The 22,185-nt window shown below is 40.7% G+C and overlaps 1 protein-coding gene across 2 annotated transcripts in view; it reads right to left on the bottom strand.

Moving 5' to 3' along the window:
* The window catches only part of slc38a9 (solute carrier family 38 member 9), a 48,383-nt gene that overhangs the window by 11,495 nt on the left and 14,703 nt on the right, over positions 1–22,185 (bottom strand). For both annotated transcript variants that reach the window (XM_061876834.1, XM_061876833.1), the window contains exons 6-11: positions 22,080–22,143; positions 21,795–21,888; positions 13,052–13,222; positions 12,791–12,850; positions 1,840–2,049; positions 1,434–1,541 (exon numbers count right to left, since the gene is read on the bottom strand). In XM_061876834.1, the coding sequence (XP_061732818.1) occupies positions 1,434–1,541; positions 1,840–2,049; positions 12,791–12,850; positions 13,052–13,222; positions 21,795–21,888; positions 22,080–22,143 (707 nt within the window). The remainder of the gene's footprint in view (positions 1–1,433; positions 1,542–1,839; positions 2,050–12,790; positions 12,851–13,051; positions 13,223–21,794; positions 21,889–22,079; positions 22,144–22,185) is intronic.

Below are 22,185 nucleotides of genomic sequence, written 5' to 3' on the forward strand. Positions count from 1 at the left end.
TGAAACGTTTCAAAGTATGACAAATGTTCACCACAAAAATATGTATACAGATCTAATACTAATACTTAATGTCATTTTTTTATGGATTTGTTTTTCTTTTTTTACAATAATAAACCATAAAAAAAGATTTTCTAGCAGGGGAACACATACTTGTTTTATCTACTGCTGTACTAAATAATATTTGATTGCGATGAGTTGGCGACTTGTTCAGGGTGTACGACGCCTTCCGCCCGATTGTAGCTGAGATAGGCACCAGCGCCCCCAGCGACCCTAAAGGGAATAAGCGGTAGGAAATGGATGGATGGATGATCCATCCATCCATCCATCTTCCTCCGCTTATCCAATGTCGGGTCGCGGGGGCAGCAGCCTAAGCAGGGAAGCCCAGACTTTCCTCTCCACAGCCACTTCGCCCAGCTCCTCCCGGGAGATTCCGAGGTGTTCCCAGGCCAGCCGGGAGACATGGTCTTCCCAACGTGTCCTGGGTCTTCCCCGTCGTCTCCTACCTGGCGGACATGCCCGAAACACCTCCCTAGGGAGGGGTTCGGGTGGCATCCTGACCAGATACCCGAACCACCTCATCTGGCTTCTCTCGATGTGGAGGAGCAGTGGCTTTATTTTTGAGTTCCTCCCGGATGAAAGAGCTTCTCACCCTATCTCTAAGGGAGAGCCCCGCCACCTGGCGGAGGAAAGGCCGCTTGTACCCGTGATCTTGTCCTTTCGGTCTTAACCCAAAGCTTATGACCATAGGTGAGGATGGGAACGTAGATCGACCGGTAAATTGAGAGCTTTGCCTTCCGGCTCAGCTCCTTCTTCACCACAACGGATCAATACAGCGTCCGCATTACTGAAGACGCCGCACCGATTCACCTGTCGATCTCACGATCCACTCTTCCCTCACTCCTGAACAAGACTCCGAGGTAATTGAACTCCTCCACTTGGGGCAAGATCTCCTCCCCAACTTGGAGATGGCACTCCACCCTTTTCCGGGCGAGATTTGATTGATTATGCCAAATCAAGTGGCAAATGAGTTTATTCCTGTACACAACATTTGAGTCTTCTGAGTAACTTCAGACTAGTCTTGACTTTCGAATACACACTCAAGTGTTGTCAAAATTACTTAAAATCAAAACTAAAGCTTTAAAGCAAGAAAATACCATCACTTATCAGAAATAAGGATAAGTCAGTACTATTGCCCTCTCTTTTTATGATTTGTCAAATAGGGTTCTTTCTGGCAGTTGGCAGTGCTGAGAAGAAAATAGTTCCGATAAATTTTAACTTTGACATGAGCTGTTTTGAGTAAGATATATTATACAAAGTAAAGCACTGTTGATGTGAGGTTGGACAACCTCTACACTGTTTTCTTAAATTAATAGGAAATTACGTAAAAACAAATTGAAAGCGTGGGATAAAAAAGAGATTTGTTTTATGCTTACCTGGAACATAATACTTGGTTGTGTCAAACCAGTGGAACTCGAGATGAAAGCCAAGGCGGACAGCTTTAATGGTGACCAGAACAATCAGGTAGATGACTGATATGGTGCCTGGACAATGAGGGACAAAACATTAATGGATGCTTGAAAAGAATGATCAACTTTAAAGCAATTGTTCAGTAAATAATTTTACTAATTTACTAAGATATTGTGTGGCATACACAAATACATGTAAAAAATAACAATATATAATTGTTATTACATATATAGACCAATAAAAATGGCAAATATCAAATACTAAGCCAGGAACTACTCTAAAACAGGACATTTGGCTCTGCAACAAATCATTGAAAAATAAGAGCTTTTATACCAAATATACAACACTCATCAATTGTAAATACTGACTCACCCAAAAACGTGAACCTTGCAAAGAAGGAGGCTGATCGGAAACAAAGCAGCGGCAGCAGTAAGACGATGAGATAGAGCGGTATGGTACTGGTTTTGCTCCACCAGTGTTCAAAAGAGTTAACATCCGTTGTATCATTTCCACTGCTACAAGGGTAAATACTGCTGATGCTCTTGTTCCCTCCAGAGTCAGTGTTTGGGTATGGGCAAATTACTAGGGGGGAACCAAGCAAAGCATTACAAAACATTCTTCCAAATATTTGGACACATGGGGGTGCTGTAGAGACCAATTTCTTTTACCGAGCAGAATTTTTCTTCAGTAACAATTAGATATACTGTAATAATAACTTCTCCAAACAAAATGGAATTATTGTTTGATTATTTATGTGAACACTTCTATTAATATTTATTTACTCAGAACAGTGCAGAATAATGAAAAAACATATAAGTTAGTACATACTGTAAATGAGCAAGGTTATTGCGCCGCTCAATTATCGTATTTTTCGGAGTATACGTCGCTCCGGAGTATAAGTCGCACCTGCCAAAAATGCATAATAAAGACGGAAAAAAACATATATAAGTCGCACTGGAGTATAAGTCGCATTTTTGGGGAAAATTTATTTGCTAAAACCCAATTCCAAGAAAAGACATTTGAAAGGCAATTTAAAATAAATAAAGATTAGTGAACAACAGGCTGAGTAAGTGTACGTTATATGATGCATAAATGAGAACGTGCCTGCTATGTTAACGTAACATATTATGGTAAGAGTCATAGAACATATAGAACATGCTATATGATTACCAAACAATCTGTCACTCCTAATGGCTAAATCCCATGAAATCTTATACGTCTAGTCTCTTACGTGAATGAGCTAAATAATATTATTTGATATTTTACGGTAACGTGTTAATAATTTCACACATAAATCGCTTCTGAGTATAAGTCGCACCCCCAAACTATGAAAAAAACTGTGACTTATAGTCCGAAAAATACGGTACATCTGTAGATTCGAGTAAGTAATTTACAATATCAGACTAACAAGAACAATAACCATAGTCACACAATAAGAACTAAATACATTACAACAACAAAATTAGTTGAAGTGATGACATGACTGGGAACTTTAAAAAAAAAACAATCTAAGGTGCTTTTTATATGTGAAAAAAAAGTGGGGCATTTGCCTATGTTGTGAGGCTGTTCTAAAAGTGCAATCCTTACATTAAATGTTTGTCCAAATGTTTATTTTTGTGGAATGTCAAAGTCTCATCTGAAAGGGGCTCTGGTGCCAACCTGTCCTTAGTTTTTTTGTATGTAGAATGTGCAGTTGGGGCGAGTCAGAGAAGATTTTTACTCCCTCAAATGTTCTTGTAATCTGACAATATTTTTGGTATATTTAGATGGAATCTTTACCTGACAACCAGGCAGACCTGTCAAGTCTACCTGGTTGGCTATGCCTATAAGAACAGCTATAGTATATGAATAAGAAGACATAATGAACCTTTTTGAGCAACAGAGAAGATATTTGTAAACTTAACAGCTATTATTTAAAAGTAATGAAACATTTTAACTGAGAACAGATCTTTCCAAAATACTGCACTGATAGAATGACAAACGCTTATGATCCAGGATTTAAAAGGGTACCTATTAAGGGTGTAAAAAAAAAAAGTTATTTAAATTAATTGCGATTCTTATTTCTAACGATTCTTAATCGATTAAAAAAAATAAAACAATTTATTTTTATTTTATAAATCTGTTCTGTCCAGTCTCCTCTCTGAGCTGCTACCTTACCGTGGTAGAGGAGTTTGCGTGTCCCAATGATCCTAGGAGCTATGTTGTCTGGGGGTTTTCATGCCCCCTAGTAGGGTCTCCCAAGACAAACAGGTCCTAGGTGAGTGATCAGACAAAGAGCAGCTCAAAGACTTCTATGGAATTACAACGAAATGAACCCAGATTTCCCTCGCCCGGACGTGGGTCACCGGGGCCCCGCTCTGGAGCCAGGCCCGGAGTTGGGGCACGATGGCGAGCGCCTGGTGGTCGGGCCTGTTCCCATGGGGCCCGGCCGGGCACAGCCCGAAGAGGCAACGTGGGTCATCCCTCCAATGGGCTCACCACTCATAGGAGGGGCCATAGAGGTCGGGTGCATTGTGAGCTGGGCGACAGCCGAAGGCAGGGCACTTGGCGGTCCGATCCTCGGCTACAGAAGCTAGCTCTTGGGACGTGGAACGTCACCTCACTGGGGGGGAAGGAGCCTGAGCTAGTGCGCGAGGTAGAGAAGTTCCGGCTGGATATAGTCGGACTCACCTCGACGCACAGCAAGGGCTCTGGAACCAGTTCTCTCGAGAGGGACTGGACCCTCTTCCACTCTGGCGTTGCCGGCAGTGAGAGGCGACGGGCTGGGGTGGCAATTCTGGTTGCCCCCCGGCTCAAAGCCTGTACGTTTGAGTTCAACCCAGTGGACGAGAGGGTAGCTTCCCTTCGCCTTCGGGTGGGGGGACGGGTCCTGACTGTTGTTTGTGCTTACGCACCAAACAGCAGTTCAGAATACCCACCCTTTTTGGGTACACTCGAGGGAGTACTGGAAAGTGCTCCTCCGGGTGATTCCCTTGTCCTACTGGGAGACTTCAACGCTCATGTTGGCAACGACAGTGAAACCTGGAGAGGCGTGATTGGGAAGAATGGTCGCCCGGATCTAAACCCGAGTGGTGTTTTGTTATTGGACTTTTGTGCTCGTCACAGTTTGTCCATAACAAACACCATGTTCAAACATAAGGGTGTCCATATGTGCACTTGGCACCAGGACACCCTAGGCCGCAGTTCCATGATCGACTTTGTAGTTGTGTCATCGGATTTGCGGCCTTATGTTTTGGACACTCGGGTGAAGAGAGGGGCGGAGCTTTCTACCGATCACCACCTGGTGGTGAGTTGGCTGCGATGGTGGGGGAGGATGCCGGACAGACCTGGCAGGCCCAAGCGCATTGTGAGGGTCTGCTGGGAACGTCTGGCGGAGTCTCCTGTCAGAGAGTTTCAATTCACACCTCCGGGAGAACTTTGAACATGTCACGAGGGAGGTGCGGGACATTGAGTCCGAGTGGACCATGTTCCGAACCTCTATTGTCGAGGCGGCTGATTGGAGCTGTGGCCGCAAGGTTGTTGGTGCCTGTCGTGGCGGTAATCCCAGAACCCGTTGGTGGACACCAGCAGTGAGGGATGCCGTCAAGCTGAAGAAGGAGTCCTATCGGGTTCTTTTGGCTCATAGGACTCCGGAGGCAGTGGACGGGTACCGACAGGCCAAGCGATGTGCAGCTTTAGCGGTCGCGGAGGCAAAAACTCGGACATGGGAAGAGTTCGGGGAAGCCATGGAAAACGACTTCCGGACGGCTTCGAAGCGATTCTGGACCACCATACGACGCCTCAGGAAGGGGAAGCAGTGCACTATCAACACCGTGTATGGTGCGGATGATGTTCTGCTGACTTCGACTGCGGATGTTGTGGATCGGTGGAGGGAATACTTCGAAGACCTCCTCAATCCCACCAACACGTCTTTCTTTGAGGAAGCGGTGCCTGGGGAATCTGTAGTGGACTCTCCTATTTCTGGGGCTGAGGTCGCTGAGGTAGTTAAAAAGCTCCTCGGCGGCAAGGCCCCGGGGGTGGATGAGATCCGCCCAGAGTTCCTTAAGGCTCTGGATGCTGTGGGGCTGTCTTGGTTGACAAGACTCTGCAGCATCGCATGGACATCGGGGGCGGTACCTCTGGATTGGCAGACCGGGGTGGTGGTCCCTCTCTTTAAGAAGGGGGACCGGAGGGTGTGTTCCAACTATCGTGGGATCACACTCCTCAGCCTTCCCGGTAAGGTTTATTCAGGTGTACTGGAGAGGAGGCTTCGCCGGATAGTCGAACCTCGGATTCAGGAGGAACAGTGTGGTTTTCGTCCTGGTCGTGGAACTGTGGACCAGCTCTATACTCTCGGCAGGGTCCTTGAGGGTGCATGGGAGTTCGCCCAACCAGTCTACATGTGCTTTGTGGACTTAGAGAAGGCATTCGACCGTGTCCCTCGGGAAGTCCTGTGGGGAGTGCTCAGAGAGTATGGGGTATCGGAATGTCTTATTGTGGCAGTCCGCTCCCTGTATGATCAGTGCCAGAGCTTGGTCCGCATTGCTGGCAGTAAGTCGGACACGTTTCCAGTGAAGGTTGGACTCCGCCAAGGCTGTCCTTTGTCACCGATTCTGTTCATAACTTTTATGGACAGAATTTCTAGGCGCAGCCAAGGCGTTGAGGGGTTCCGGTTTGGTGACCGCAGGATTAGGTCTCTGCTTTTTGCAGATGATGTGGTCCTGATGGCTTCATCTGGCCAGGATCTTCAGCTCTCACTGGATCGGTTCGCAGCCGAGTGTGAAGCGACCGGAATGAGAATCAGCACCTCCAAGTCCGAGTCCATGGTTCTCGCCCGGAAAAGGGTGGAGTGCCATCTCCGGGTTGGGGAGGAGACCCTGCCCCAAGTGGAGGAGTTCAAGTACCTAGGAGTCTTGTTCACGAGTGGGGGAAGAGTGGATCGTGAGATCGACAGGCGGATCGGTGCGGCGTCTTCAGTAATGCGGACGTTGTATCGATCCGTTGTGGTGAAGAAGGAGCTGAGCCGGAAGGCAAAGCTCTCAATTTACCGGTCGATCTACGTTCCCATCCTCACCTATGGTCATGAGCTTTGGGTCATGACCGAAAGGATAAGATCACGGGTACAAGCGGCCGAAAGGAGTTTCCTCCGCCGGGTGGCGGGGCTCTCCCTTAGAGATAGGGTGAGAAGCTCTGCCATCCGGGAGGAGCTCAACGTAAAGCCGCTGCTCCTCCACATCGAGAGGAGCCAGATGAGGTGGTTCGGGCATCTGGTCAGGATGCCACCCGAACGCCTCCCTAGGGATGTGTTTAGGGCACGTCCAGCTGGTAGGAGGCCACGGGGAAGACCCAGGACACGTTGGAAAGACTATGTCTCCCGGCTGGCCTGGGAACGCCTCGGGATCCCCCGGGAAGAGCTAGACGAAGTGGCTGGAGATAGGGAAGTCTGGGCTTCCCTGCTTAGGCTGCTGCCCCCGCGACCCGACCTCGGATAAGCGGAAGATGATGAATGGATGGATGGATGTTCTGTCCAGCCACTCAGGCAAATCCTATTGTTGATGTAGATGCAGATTTACTTTAGAAAAGAGTAGTATTGGATATGTCTCTTATTACCGTATTTGTATTTGACTCGATCAAATGTTTTGGTAGAATTTTATTAAACAAAACCAGTATTCTTTAAAGTATTATAAAAAAATCATTACAGCTATTTGTATATTTTATGAAGAAATAATGTAGCTTATCATATCAGTGGAGATTTTAAATCAAATCCTTTGGAATTGAGAAGAGATTCTTAACTGAATCATTCATTACCCTCAATAATCTAATCGAATCATGGTGCCCAAAGATTCACAGCCCTGTTACCTATGGTGATTTTCCTCCTGTTTTCTGACTTATAAATATTGTTACAATGTTGGATACTCGTGGTAAACAATGTCAAAGAGTTGAATCACAAGGTTCATGCATTTGGCTGTGAGCCTGCACAGTTATGGATGCCTCTGAATGCTGTGTTTTGCAAGCGTTATTGACAGTAGGATAATTCGGAGTGTTAGTTAAATTACTTTAAAACTTAGACTTTGACTTCCTTTTAATGTCATTCAAATTTGAACTTTACAGTACAGATAAGAACAAAACATTTTTGCAATAGCTTGTTGTAGTGCAGGATAAAAGAGCAATAATGTGCAGATATAAATATATAGATTACTGTACAAATAGATATATTGCCCTTTTGCATATGCATCCACGTTTATGGGTGTATGTTATATTGTCTTTATATTCCAGCGAGTTAATCCGCTTTTGGGGGGATTTGAGGGGAATATTATGATGCGTTGAAGAGTTGTTAAAAAGGTAAAATGTTATTAATTAAGGTTACTTGTGACTTGTTACTTTGTCCTCAAAATATGGCGAGGCTAACACAAAGATATTTAACTTAAACTTGATTAAGATGCCCTGGGTCCTCCTGTCTTCTTCTACGGTGTTTTAACTGCAAGCCCAAGTCTAGTAAAACTGCTTCGCGGTTTTATAGTTTTTTGGGACCGTCAAAGAAACAGGTGTTTTTATATACCGGATTTATGGAGACAATGTTGTATAGTCACTAGGGCAGATGCAAGGATGCATGATTGTATCGATTATTGTGGGCGAAAATGACGTCACAAAGCACTGCGCAAAAGTGGAACAAGCTCTTAATTGTTTTGCGAGAAACAATGACCAACGTGTAATACCGCATTTTTCGGAGTATAAGTCGCTCCGGAGTATAAGTCGCACCTGCCAAAAATGCATAATAAAGAAGGAAAAAAACATATAAGTCGCACTGGAATATAAGTCGCATTTTTGGGGGAAATGTATTTGATAAAACCCAACACCAAGAATAGACATTTGAAAGGCAATTTAAAATAAATAAAGAATAGTGAACAACAGGCTGAATAAGTGTACATTATATGACGCATAAATAACCAACTGAGAAGGTGCCTGGTATGTTAACCTAACATATTATGGTAAGAGTCATTCAAATAACTACAACATATAGAACATGCTATACGTTTACCAAACAATCTGTCACTCCTAATTGCAAAATCCCATGAAATCTTATACGTCTAGTCTCTTACGTGAATAAGCTAAATAATATTATTTGATATTTTAAGGTAATGTGTTAATAATTTCACACATAAGTCGCTCCTGAGTATAAGTCGCACCCCCGGGCCAAGCTATGTAAAAAACTGTGACATATAGTCCGAAAAATACGGTACTTGCAAAGTGGATATTTTATCAAATGGAGGAAATACTAACGATATGCATAGAAGTTTGCACACACGGCCTGTAAAAACTTGGAATGAATATACAGATCAACCGAGCAGCAGTGGCGACCTCAGTGCATCCTTTGCTATTAATAATGCAGGTATCCACCTCACTAACGCTTCTTATAATGTTAGCGTCACTTGCTTTGTTGTAAAACCTGATATTACTAACTGTAAACATTAAATTAATCTGTTTTATGCATTACATGTCTGATTAGCTCAGAGGCTGGCAGGACCCAAATCCTGTGAGGGGGTGTTTTCCACAGCTGAATAAACCATAAGTCCAGCAAGATCATATAACGTTTTTGAAAAAAGAGTTCTGCTATATTTTTCCTATTTTTTATTTTCATAGTTGATGGTTGCAGTATAGCACACTGCACAGTTTAACTGGGTTTGACCTGCTTGTATTCGTCTCTGGCTATCACTTTACTTTTAATTGCTGAGCTTGTAGATCCTTTTAAAAATATTCATTTTTATTTCTATTACATATATACTGTATTTTTCAGAGTATAAGTCGCTCCAGAGTCTAAGTCGCACCTGCCGAAAATGCATAATAAAGAAGGAAAAAAACATATATAAGTCACATTTTTGGGGGAAATTTATTTGATAAAACCCAACACCAAGAATAGACATTTGAAAGGCAATTTAAAATAAATAAAAAATATGAACAGGCTGCATAAGTGTACGTTATATGACGCTTAAATAACCAAATGAGAAGGTGCCTGGTATGTTAACGTAACATATTATGGTAAGAGTCATTCAAATTACTATAACATGCTATACGTTTACCAAACAATCTGTCACTCCTTATCGCTAAACCCCATGAAATGTTATACGTCTAGCCTCTTACGTGAATGAGCTAAAATATATTATTTGATATTTTACGGTATAGCTCGGTTGGTAGAGTGGCCGTGCCAGCAACTTGAGGGTCGCAGGTTCGATTCCCGCTTCCGCCATCCAATTCAATGCCGTTGTGTCCTTGGGCAAGACACTTTACCCACCTGCTCCCAGTGCCACCCACACTGGTTTAAATGTAACTTAGATATTGGGTTTCACTATGTAAAGCGCTTTGAGTCACTAGAGAAAAGCGCTATATAAATATAATTCACTTCACTTCACTTCACTAATGTGTGAATCATTTCACACATAAGTCGCTCCTGAGTATAAGTCGCACCTCCGGCCAAACTATGAAAAAAACTGTGACGTATAGTCCAAAAAATACGGTATATATGCTTATCCCTTATTTGCGGGGGATGCTGGAGCCTATATCAGCTGCATTCGGGCAGAAGGCGGCGTACACCCTGGACAAGTCGCCACCTCATCACAGGGCCAACACAGATAGACAGACAACACTCACATTCACACACTAGGGCCAATTTAGTGTTGCCAATCAACCTATCCCAAGGTGCATGTTTTTGGAATTAGTTTTTATATTAAACATATTACTGGAAATTCTTGAGTAATTGCTACATAATACATTGGGTTTTATTTTGTTTATTTATTCAGAAGTAAAATACAATTCGCCTTACTTGGCATTTATTATTATTACATTTTTGTCTCTGTTATTTGCAACATAACTCAAAAAGTTAGGGCAAACATACTTATGTATCTGTAATGATTGCGTGTTTGTGTGAAAATTTGCAGCCAGGACTTTCTTGAAAAAGAGGTTTTTAATCACAAAGGGATTGTTTTCTGGTTAAAAATGACTAATGATCTATTGCTAACGATGTCAGACTTAGCCCTGTCTTGGTTTAACTCTTATCTTACTGATAGGATGCAGTGTGTCTCCCATAACAATGTGACCTCGGACTACGTTAAGGTAACGTGTGGAGTTCCCCAGGGTTCGGTCCTTGGCCCTGCACTCTTCAGCATCTACATGCTGCCGCTAGGTGACATCATACGCAAATATGGTGTTAGCTTTCACTGTTATGCTGATGACACCCAACCCTACATGCCCCTAAAGCTGACCAACATGCCGGATTGTAGTCAGCTGGAGGCGTGTCTTAATGAAATTAAACAATGGATGTCCGCTAACTTTTTGCAACTCAACGCCAAAAAAACGGAAATGCTGATTATCGGTCCTGCTAGACACCGAACTCTATTTAATAATACAACTCTAACATTTGACAACCAAACAATTAAACAAGGGATACGGTAAAGAATCTGGGTATTATCTTCGACCCAACTCTCTCCTTTGAGGCACACATTAAAAGCGTTACTAAAACGGCCTTCTTTCATCTCCGCAATATTGCTAAAATTCGCTCCATTCTGTCCACTAAAGACGCTGAGATCATTATCCATGCGTTTGTTACGTCTCGCCTCGATTACTGTAACGTATTATTTTCGGGTCTCCCCATGTCTAGCATTAAAAGATTACAGTTGGTACAAAATGCGGCTGCTAGACTTTTGACAAGAACAAGAAAGTTTGATCACATTACGCCTGTACTGGCTCACCTGCACTGGCTTCCTGTGCACTTCAGATGTGACTTTAAGGTTTTACTACTTACGTATAAAATACTACACGGTCTAGCTCCATCCTATCTTGCCGATTGTATTGTACCATATGTCCCGGCAAGAAATCTGCGTTCAAAGGACTCCGGCTTATTAGTGATCCCCAAAGCCCAAAAAAAGTCTGCGGGCTGTAGAGCTTTTTCATTTCGGGCTCCAGTACTCTGGAATGCCCTCCCGGTAACAGTTCGAGATGCTACCTCAGTAGAAGCATTTAAGTCTCACCTTAAAACTCATTTGTATACTCTAGCCTTTAAATAGACTCCCTTTTTAGACCAGTTGATCTGCCGTTTCTTTTCTTTTTCTTCTATGTCCCACTCTCCTTTGTGGAGGGAGTCCGGTCCAACCCGGTGGCCATGTACTGCTCGCCTGTGTATCGGCTGGGGACATCTCTGCACTGCTGATCGGCCTCCGCTTGGGATGGTTTCCTGCTGGCTCCGCTGTGAACGGGACTCTCGCTGCTGTGTTGGATCCGCTTTGGACTGGACTCTCGCGACTGTGTTGGATCCATAATGGATTGATCTTTCACAGTAGCATGTTCTCATAGTCATCATTGTCACCGACGTCCCACTGGGTCATTATTGTCACCGATGTCCCACTGGGTGTGAGTTTTCCTTGCCCTTAAGTGGGCCTACCGAGGATGTCGTAGTGGTTTGTGCAGCCCTTTGAGACACTAGTGATTTAGGGCTATATAAGTAAACATTGATTGATTGATTGATAAATAAAAAAATACCTAGATGGCCGAGAAATAGTTAAATCAGAGGAGGTATAGACTGATTATGACCAAAGGGTCGACGTTGTTTTCAAAATGGCCATGCAGTATGGCTTAGTGGTATATAGAGCCCCTACAATATATCCATATATTTTCTGACAAAAAATATGATGAGAAAACACCAGTAAAAATTACCAAATTTGGTTCTCCTGGAAAGATGTTTGTTGTGTGTCTGTCTCTTTCCTCTCCTTTCGCTCCTCTACATAAAACCCCAAGAAAGATTCAATTATGTGGAGGTGCTTTGGATTTAAAAGATCAGATGATCCGAACAATGCAATTTGTAGTGAATGTTGCAAAAGGCCAGGCTGACCTTACGCTTCTGTAATGGCCTTCCCGAAGCACTGACCTCAACCCTATTACAGATCTTCAAAGGAGTGTCTCTGGCGTCAAACTGATCAATTTAAATCAATTCTAGAAATCCAGCCCCCAAAAAATTGTTAAATATCAAAATTATATCAGACGGTTACAAAAAGAATCTGGCCATGGTGAAACAGGCTGAGAGACATTAAACAAAATAATTTACTGTATGTATTCGAGGCTGTAACACATTGTGTTAATTGGGACAAAATCCAGAATAAACCTGTGCATCCGATTTTTTTTTTATCGTTAGGTTTTGTGTGTGCTGTGTAGATGCATGTTGTATAGTCATTCCACCATGGGAAGAAATAGAATCAAAAACTCATTAACGGTCTACAATCAATATGTCCATAAAGAAGAGCAACCCGTCCATTAGAAAATTAAAGCCGGTAAAATGGATGGCTTGTGTTTGACTTACCTCTATCTGTGCCATTGGTTCCAAATTCGGGATATGACATGTTAACATGATGAGCATAGTCTGTAAACAGAATAGGCAATACACTCGTAAAATGAAATCATTTTATCAAATCACAACTTCAATAAATGTACAATCTACAAGTAAAACAACACAATGTATTTATGAAGACTAAATACATACAGTTATCAAATAGTCTGCAACATAATTTGAGTTTCATTATCTCAATTGTTTTTCTAGTTGGACAAAAGCATTGTGTCTTACTGTAAATAAACTGTCCCGTGTTGTAGAGGAAGTTGGACATGAGGACCCAATAAACCACCATGGCTCCAATAAGAGACACCATCGAGAAGACCAAACTAGACCACTGGCCAAACTTTCCAAAGTAGTATCTACAAACATCAGGAAACTCCCAGTCGGATGTGTCCAAATAAGCTGCATGGGAAAATGGAAAGTTAGAAAAAGGAAAATAAGTACATAATCCCCAAGCTGATGTTTACCGCTTTACACGAAATATGAAGTCCGGAATAGTGAGCACAATTATTAGAGTCCGACTTGGTAATCAAATATTGTAAAATAAATTCAACCCGATGGTTTATAGTTTTTAAGTGTCCAAAGACAAACAAAGACAACATCTGCATAAGGCCAAACTAACATTTTTAAAACTAACTTTCTGAATTGAAACCTCGAAATGCGGTGGCCCAAAATTATTATCCCTCTGATAAGTATTAGTCAATAGTATAGCCTTTCTGATTCAAAACTAAAAATAATGTAACCTGATAGTTTCTAATTAAAGAGGCTATTTGCAACTTGCTCATATTAGCTTGTCAGGGACAACGCAGCGCACAATATTACCCATATCTATCACAGTCAATGCCATAATATATGTACATATGTTTGTAGCCAATCGGCTAATTTGCAACTAACCCTGGACATAAAAGAGTTTCCAGACAAAATAACAACACAGTGCGAGTTACACAGTTATGCATTATATTTTACAGTTATGCATTATATTCTAATGCAGTGGTTCTCAAACTTTTTTCACCAAGTACACTCTCTAAAAACACCTGGCTCTCCAGGTACCACCATAATGACCACCATTAAAATACAAGTAGCATAGTAAGCCTAAATATTCATTAAAAAATAAAGCAGAGGTTTTATTTAACAAGTTTATTTAATATGGTTGTAGTAGGTTTTTTTCTTCTGTGATATGGATCCCCTTGGGTCTGAAATAAATTACGATAATGAATATATTGTTGGCCACTGTAACATTACAGTTTGGACAGTAACACTGTGTTTGAATATTTATTTATGCGATTCTTTGTTGTACCACCAGATGGAGCCTGCCTAAGTCGTACACTTATCCCAGTTTTGAGAAGCTCTGTACTAATGCATTACATCAGTGGTTCTCAAATGGGGGTACGCGTACCCCTGGGGGTATTTGAAGGTATGCCAAGGGGTACGTGAGATTTTTTATTAATATTCTAAAAAAAATAGCAACAATTCAAAAATCCTTTATAAATATATTTATTGAATAATACTTCATACTTCAAAATACGAATGTAAGCTCATAAACTGTGAAAGGAAATGCAACAATGCAAAATTCAGTGTTGACAGCTACATTTTTTGTGGACATGTTCCATAAATATTGATGTTAAAGATTTCTTTTTTTGTGAGGAAATGTTTAGAATTAAGTTGATGAATGCAGGTGGATCTTTATTACAATCCCCAAAGAGGGCACTTTAAGTTGATGATTACTTCTATGTGTAGAAATCTTTATTTATATATTAATCAATTTTTTCTTTTTCAACAAGTTTTTAGTTATTTTTATATATTTTTTCCAAATAGTTCAAGAAAGACCACTACAAATAAGAAATATTTTGCACTGTTATACAATTTAATAAATCAAAAACTGATGACGTAGTGCTGTATTTTACTTCTTTATCTCTTTTTTTCAACCAAAAATGCTTTGCTCTGATTAGGGGGTACTTGCATTAAAAAAAATATTCGCAGGAATATCACTGAAAAAAGGTTGAGAACCACTGCATTACATCAAGATTCACAAATTCATGAGCGTAACACAAAAGCAGTGCAGAACATCAAAAAACAGCACATTATATAACACAATATAAAGGAGGGGAGTGCATGTGAGTGTGTATTAACTAAGTTAACCATAATTAGATGTTGGTTAACACAAGGTAACACTCACTTAAAACAAGTTACCACCTAACAGTACAAATTAGTTGCTAAAAATTGGTACTAGGTAAATAAATTATCTGTTAAGTAAGTCAACACTATCTAACTATAAATTAACTAAGTAAACACCGGTTTTGGGTCTAATGAGAGTAATTTCACCACACCTATTGTGTGTGTGACTATCAGTGGTCCTTTAACTTTAACATAGTTATCCCTAGTTAGCTGTAGGTTAATCCTATACACACAATTATTCATGATACACAATAATTCTTACATATATACACACACACAGGTACCCATGCTCCCACATACATACAAATGCAGTACATACCTACATACTCAAGGCGCGCGCACACACACACACACAGTCATGCATATAATCATGTTTCATCAAACATATATTAATGTTGTTGCCCTAGGGGAAACTAGGTAACCCACGGCACACTGACAAACCTTAACCTATTGTTACTATAACAATATACAAGGTTAATACAGTTTGCTTCTCTTTCTTCCCCTCCATTTATTTGCTTTATTTTGTATTTCAAGTTATCATTACATACTGTATATGTATTGTTGCATTTGAAACAAATGTATTGTTGATAATAGAGAAATTATTGTTACTATTCATTATCAATCATGCTATTGCTATTTGTATTGCGCCATTAGTAGTATAATAATGTTCACTGTCATCTCTGTGTTATTAATATTTACTTCACCATCACTTTTACTATCATATTTGTACATATCGTATTTGCTGATGCTGTTCTGTTGTTGTGGTTGTTATTGTGGTTGTTGTCTCTCTGTCTTAAAACATTTCTGGTCCCCGCAATTTCCCCCTCTGTCTTCCTTTTTTTCTCTTTCTATCCTCTCCTGCTCCGGCCCGGCTGCGGCAAATAATAATATAAATCACGTGCAGCTGGGATAGGCTCCAGCACCCCCAAAACCCCAAGCTGTAAAAAATGGATGGCTGTGCATTTAATAAAGTAAAATCCAAATAAGGCAACAAGAGAAGTATCCCACACTTCACTTTTGTAAATTAAATCTGTACATCCGATACAGGCATCTATATCAAAAATATGATATGCCTGAGTAGCTGGACAGGACAAAACAAGAAAAAAAAAAAGTGTGTATTTATTGATTTTTATGGTTCTGACTCGGTGGCTACATGTTCGCTTTTTTCAGCCAGTGTTTAAGCTTTCTATTGAATGTTTTCCATTCTGCAGGAGAACGATCCAAAGCACACAGCTAAGATATCAAAGGAATGGCTTTAGAACAACTCTGTAAATGTCCTTGAGTGGCCCAAACATAGCCCACACTTTAAACCCATTGAACATCCCTGAAGAGAACTGAAAATGGCTGCAGACCGACACTTCCCATTTAACCTGATGGAGCTTGAGCGGTGCTTCCACCGAGGAATGGGCAAAACCTCCCAAATACAGTTGGGGTATGGTAAGTATGGTCTTGTTTTGTTGAGTATTTAGATTTTCCTTTGTTTACATCATAACATTGATTCTTCTTTTTTATCAGCACACTTCCTGTCCTTGCTTTTAAATTGATACTAGTTTAATAGTCATTATTTTTGTAAAAGCCTAACAAGCAACAGTTACGGTACAAATACACATTTCTGAATTACTTTAAAAGGCATAGGCTATATTAGAGCCACTGAATTTATTTCATTATCCGATTAGTCTTTTGATTGATTGAAACTTTTATTAGTAGATTGCACAGTTCAGTACATATTCCGTACAATTGACCACTAAGTGGTAACACCCGAATAAGTTTTTCAACTTGTTTTAGTCGGGGTCCACGTTAATCAATTCATGGTAGGTCAACTAATATTTAAGATGTTGATGACTAGTTAACTATCAAAATATTTGTTGGTGGCAGTCTAGTAATTATCAAAACAAAATCTTTTTATCAGCAGACCACACAATTTATGTTTTAACCCTATGTTAGCCTCTACCAAAACAACAAGCCCAATTGAGAGTTACATAATGATGTCATTACAGCTTGCAGAAATCGTTAAGAGAGTTGTTTGAAAAAATGGAAAGCAGTTTCAAGGAATTTGATCTGGTTCTGAACAAGAAACGGTTTTCAATTAGAATCCCTACTTCACAGGTTGCTCGTACATTTCATTCATTGTAAAATATTTTTCAAATCCCTCAATAGCTTGGCCCGACCCTGTCTCTCTTAGCGGCTGCATTTTCACACACCTTCCCTCTCAGGTTAGCTGATCTTCAATGTTTCAAAGACTATGGCTCTGTGTATATTAATCCAGATAACTCTTTAAACAAACAACGATTTAGCCTAAACCCTGTTTCAGACAAACTAACTCAGCTTTTAAGGTCCCTAGTCCTTCGATATTTTTTTACACGGGTAAGTGTGCCGTCTATTTCTTGAATCTCCGGCTCTTAGCTCTGTATGGACTCATTGATCATTTCTAAACGGAGTTCAGAGAGGAAGTGACGTCAGAAAGCGCCAAAGCCAGGTTTATACCAACCGGTTTCCACTCGGAGGTAACCACTCGAAAGACAGAGGCGAATCATCACTCAGTCATGCCCGTGTTTCTCCTTCTACATGTACAGGCGCATGTAGAAATCACACATGAATACCTTAAGAGAAGGAAACGCGTGATTGCAGCTATTTCGGATGCAACACATCTCAGACGGTAACATAGCATTGTTGAGCGACAGTTATGGATAAGGCCTGGAAAAACGGCAGCCTGGTGGGATATGTTTGTCAACGAGTGTGTTGTGCCAGTGGAATGGCAAGAGAACTTTCGAATGTCCAGGTCAGCTGTGATTCTACTTAGCGGAAAACTTTGTCCATTTGTCGAAGGGTAAACAACGAGAATGCGGGCTCTCGTAGATGTGATAAAAAAAAGGTAGCATGTCTTTTGTATTACCTGGCTGACGAGTGAAGACTACGGAAAACTGCGAATGCATTTGGACTGGCAAAGCAGACTATCAGTTATTGTCTGCAATGTGTGTCCAACGATTACTCAACGTCTAGTTTTGTACTCCATATCTACTGGGGACGGCGTGGTGCGGTTGGGAAAGTGGCTGAGCCAGCAACCTGAGGGTTCCTGGTTCAATCCCCACCTTCTACCATCTTAGTCACGTCCGTTGTGTCCTTGAACAAGACACTTCACCCTTGCTCCTGATGGGTCCTGGTTATCGCCTTGCATGGCAGCTCCCGCCATCAGTGTGTGAATGTGTGTGTGAATGGGTGAATGTGGAAATAGTGTCAAAGCGCTTTGAGTTCCTTAAAAAGGTAGAAAAAGCACTATACAAGTATAACCCATTTACCATTTATACTGTGAAGCCATGAAAGAGCCACTAAACTAACGGTCAGTGGTTGTGGCCGTCAAGTATGACCGCCAATTTCAGCCTCCAAGCACAGGCAGGAATGCAAGAATGGACAACGAAGGTGAAGGCAAAAGAGCAACGGAGTGTCCTGACCAGATATCCAAATGCCTAGATTGATTGTTGTAAAATGTTCTTTATCACATTGTTTACTTTCACACGTCCATTAAATATTTGATTCATTTACGATGGCTCGGGTTTGATTCGATTCAATAGGGGTAGTCTAACAACTGCAAATGGTGAGGCAAGCAAGGTTTACAGTTAAAAGAAATGTAGCAATAGTCTACATTGAAATACTTCACATACCAGACTGCCAAGTAAAGACACACTTCCAGGTCAGAGGTGACTATGATGTAATATATCTGCATCTGCCATTTTCCACACATGCTTACTAGGTCGCATTGCGCCTGCGGACGGAGAGGGGAGGGGGTGGTAAACCAAAGCTTAAACGGTGGCATTGTGTGTGTGGACATGGATAAGGTTTGGTGGGTTATTATACCCTGTAAAACCTTAGCCGTCATAGTGTAGAGGTACCCCAAATGTATTTTTTGTTGGTGCCCCAAAACACTTAATGGTTTGCCTTTAAACACTAGATGGGCCTCTTCACTGTTGGTTTTTAGTTCTCTTCTTTGAATTCACCTGTTTTCTTTGGCTTTTGGCACTTCTTAAGTTGTTCATTTTATTGTTTTTTATATGGGGACGGCGTGGCGAATTTGGGAGAGAAGCCGTGGCCATCAACCTGAGGGTTCCTGGTTCAATCCCCACCTTATACCATCCTAGTCACGTCCGTTGTGTACTAGAGCAAGACACTTCACCCTTGCTCCTGATGGGTCCTGGTTAGGGCCTTGCATGGCAGCTCCCGCCATCAGTGTGTGAATGTGAGTGTGAATGGGTGAATGGGTGAATGTGGAAATAGTGTCAAAGCGCTATGAGTTCCTTAAAAAAAAGGTAGAAAAGTGCTATACAAGTAGAACCATTCTTATTTATATAGTATTTTATTTAGTTTTAGTTAGGCTTGATTCTATTTTATTTATTTTGGTGATGCCTTTGGTTAGTTTGTGCCTTTTATTCATCATGCATTTTATTCAGCACAGTGGTCATTTTTAAACTGCCTGATTGAGTGACGTTAGATATTCCATAAATTTGATAACTGCACTTTTTGGGGGGAATTTTGTCATTTATTCACATCCATAGGCACACAGCTGTTTTTCTTTTCATATGCATTCTAACTCGTAAATAAACCCTGGAAAACATCAGCTAAAAATTGAGGTAATGGGATATGCTCTTTTCAGCCTATAAAGAGCTATAAAAAAACATCCAAAAACCTCACTCCACATGAAATGTACATGCTGTAAGTACATATGTAATGAAACCACAGGCACATTCCTAATAACATGTCATATGTATGTATTTAGGTCATTTTAAGCATACAGATGTGCATTAAGTTCACAGATGCATTACACAAAGTTTGCAATTTTCTTCAACAACAGATTGATTGATTGATTGATTGATTGATTGATTATTGAGACTTTTATTAGTAGATTGCACACTACAGTACATATTCCGTACAATAGACCACTAAATGGTAACCCCCCCAATAAGTTTTTCAACTTGTTTAAGTCAAGGTCCGAGTTAATCCATTCATGGTACTAGTACTACCTCTAATCATGTGAGCCAATAACGACTACTTTGGAACAAATGATACTGACTGATGGAAATACAAACTATGAACACTGCACAAAAACATGAAGTTGAATGTCAAAGTTGACCAACTTCTCGGTTTATGGCCACAACCTTTTACTGTACAAATGTGATGTTTAATTTTTGTTTTAGCCCAAACTTTCACTAACCCAGAGCTCACCGGCTCAGTATGTCAATAGCTGCATAAACTATCTACCTCTCTGTGAAAGTAGTTCCTTATTACACGCGTATAACAAAAATACTGCTGATACTTGGTTAATATGCAGGTTACGACAAGTGAATGGCGTATTGTTAGTGTTTTTTTGGATGTTTTGTTAACAGGCTTTATGGCTGCAAAAGATTATTCCCATTAGTTTCATTGTTAGCCACCTCATAGGGCTGGGCGATATATCGATATATCGCGGGTTTGTCTCTGTGCGATATAGAAAATGACAATATCGTGATATTCAAGTGTACGTTCTCTCGCAGTTGCTTTTAGCTGCTGGCATTACACCACAGGCTCTTCCCACTCTTTGTTGTCTCTCCTTCTCACAGAGAGCAAACGCACTTTCTTACATATGTCACATAAGTATACGCTCTCGCGGAGCAGAGAGGTAGCAGCATGGGTAACGTTAGCTGTGGTGCGAGCGGTAATACGAGAGAAAGAAGGTGCGAATCTGGTAACAAATGAAGGAAAAATTATTTACCAAGAAAAAAAGCAGGGGGTTCTTCCTCTGGCTGTGGATTGGCTTCAAGTGGGAATATGTCAAACAGACAACCAAAATTTGTCACGTGTGGGGCAGAAGCATTGCTACAAAATGTAGCATTACTGCTAATATACATCATTTGAAAAGTCACCTGCTCGAGAATTAAGAGTGCTTACTCCGCATGTCAACATCTTCATTCGGTGCCACAAGCCCACACCATCAAAATGCCGAGGCAAACACTTCCAGATCAACATCGTATGAAAAAAATAGTCAACAGAAGGATATAACGTCCACAGTAATCTACCACATAGCGAAGGACAAACACTATTTGATTTCCTATTATGCAGCTCATTTTTATTTGACAGTTTTTGAATTATCTTGTATGACATAATGCACAAAAGAGCACTTTATTTGTTTTAAAATATTGTAGTGGCGTTCTGTACGAAAGGTGCACTTTAATTTAGTGTTGTTTTGATATGTCATCTTAGTGACATCATGCACAAAAGTGCACTAATAGCTTGTTTTAAAATGTCTCAGACAATCTTGCACTTCCTGTTTTGAAATGACATGAATTTTTGTGCCTCTGCTTAATAACTGTTTAATAAATACAGTTTTGGTCAATTGACTTAGTTGTAATTTCCCCCTCTACATGAAAGTTTAAAATGAGCATATATTAATGCAGTATGAACAAGAATGTTTTAATGTAGACACATAGAATCATCATACTGCTGTGATTATATATATCAAGTGTTCATTCAAGGCTAAGGCAAAATATCGAGATATATATTGTGTATCGCGATATGGCCTAAAAATATTGAGATGTTAAAAAAAGGTCATATCGCCCAGCCCTACCACCTCATACTTGTTGGGTATTACAAATAAGGATGCATGTAAAAAAAGAAGTGTGTTTCCATAGAGCTTGTGAATGATGGTCACAATTTTTAAAAGTGGAGTGTTTCTCTAAAAATACCCCGCCCCCCACCAAAAAACTAAACAAAAATGGTTACCAAAATAATGAAACAAAATTAAGCAAAAGGCTGACAAAGTTGTGGGACTTACGGATTGCCTTTGGTGATTTTAACACGATGTAACAACAGTAGAGCATAAGCAAACCAGTGAAGATAAGAATGAGGATCCCCAGGGTGAAACCAGCCTACAGGGTAAATAACAGTAGTTAGACACTGCAACTACCAATCATCAACAACAAATTCTACACATGTGAATTAAAGAAGTAAAGAAGTATCCACTGTGAAACCTAATTGTGTTAAACAAAATGTATTGTCAGATTTGATGTCAGATGTTTGTCATTTTTCATGCTTAAAAATGTCACATAAGACTTGTCACCTGCTTTATACCCCAAGGTATGCTCAGTATGGATGTGCCCATCATTGTGTTCCATATTGCAAATCTGCAAGACAGAATAAAACCAAAATAAACCTAGTTACAGTAA

The sequence above is a fragment of the Nerophis ophidion genome, linkage group LG17 (assembly GCF_033978795.1).
Source record: "Nerophis ophidion isolate RoL-2023_Sa linkage group LG17, RoL_Noph_v1.0, whole genome shotgun sequence".
Lineage (NCBI taxonomy): Eukaryota > Metazoa > Chordata > Actinopteri > Syngnathiformes > Syngnathidae > Nerophis > Nerophis ophidion.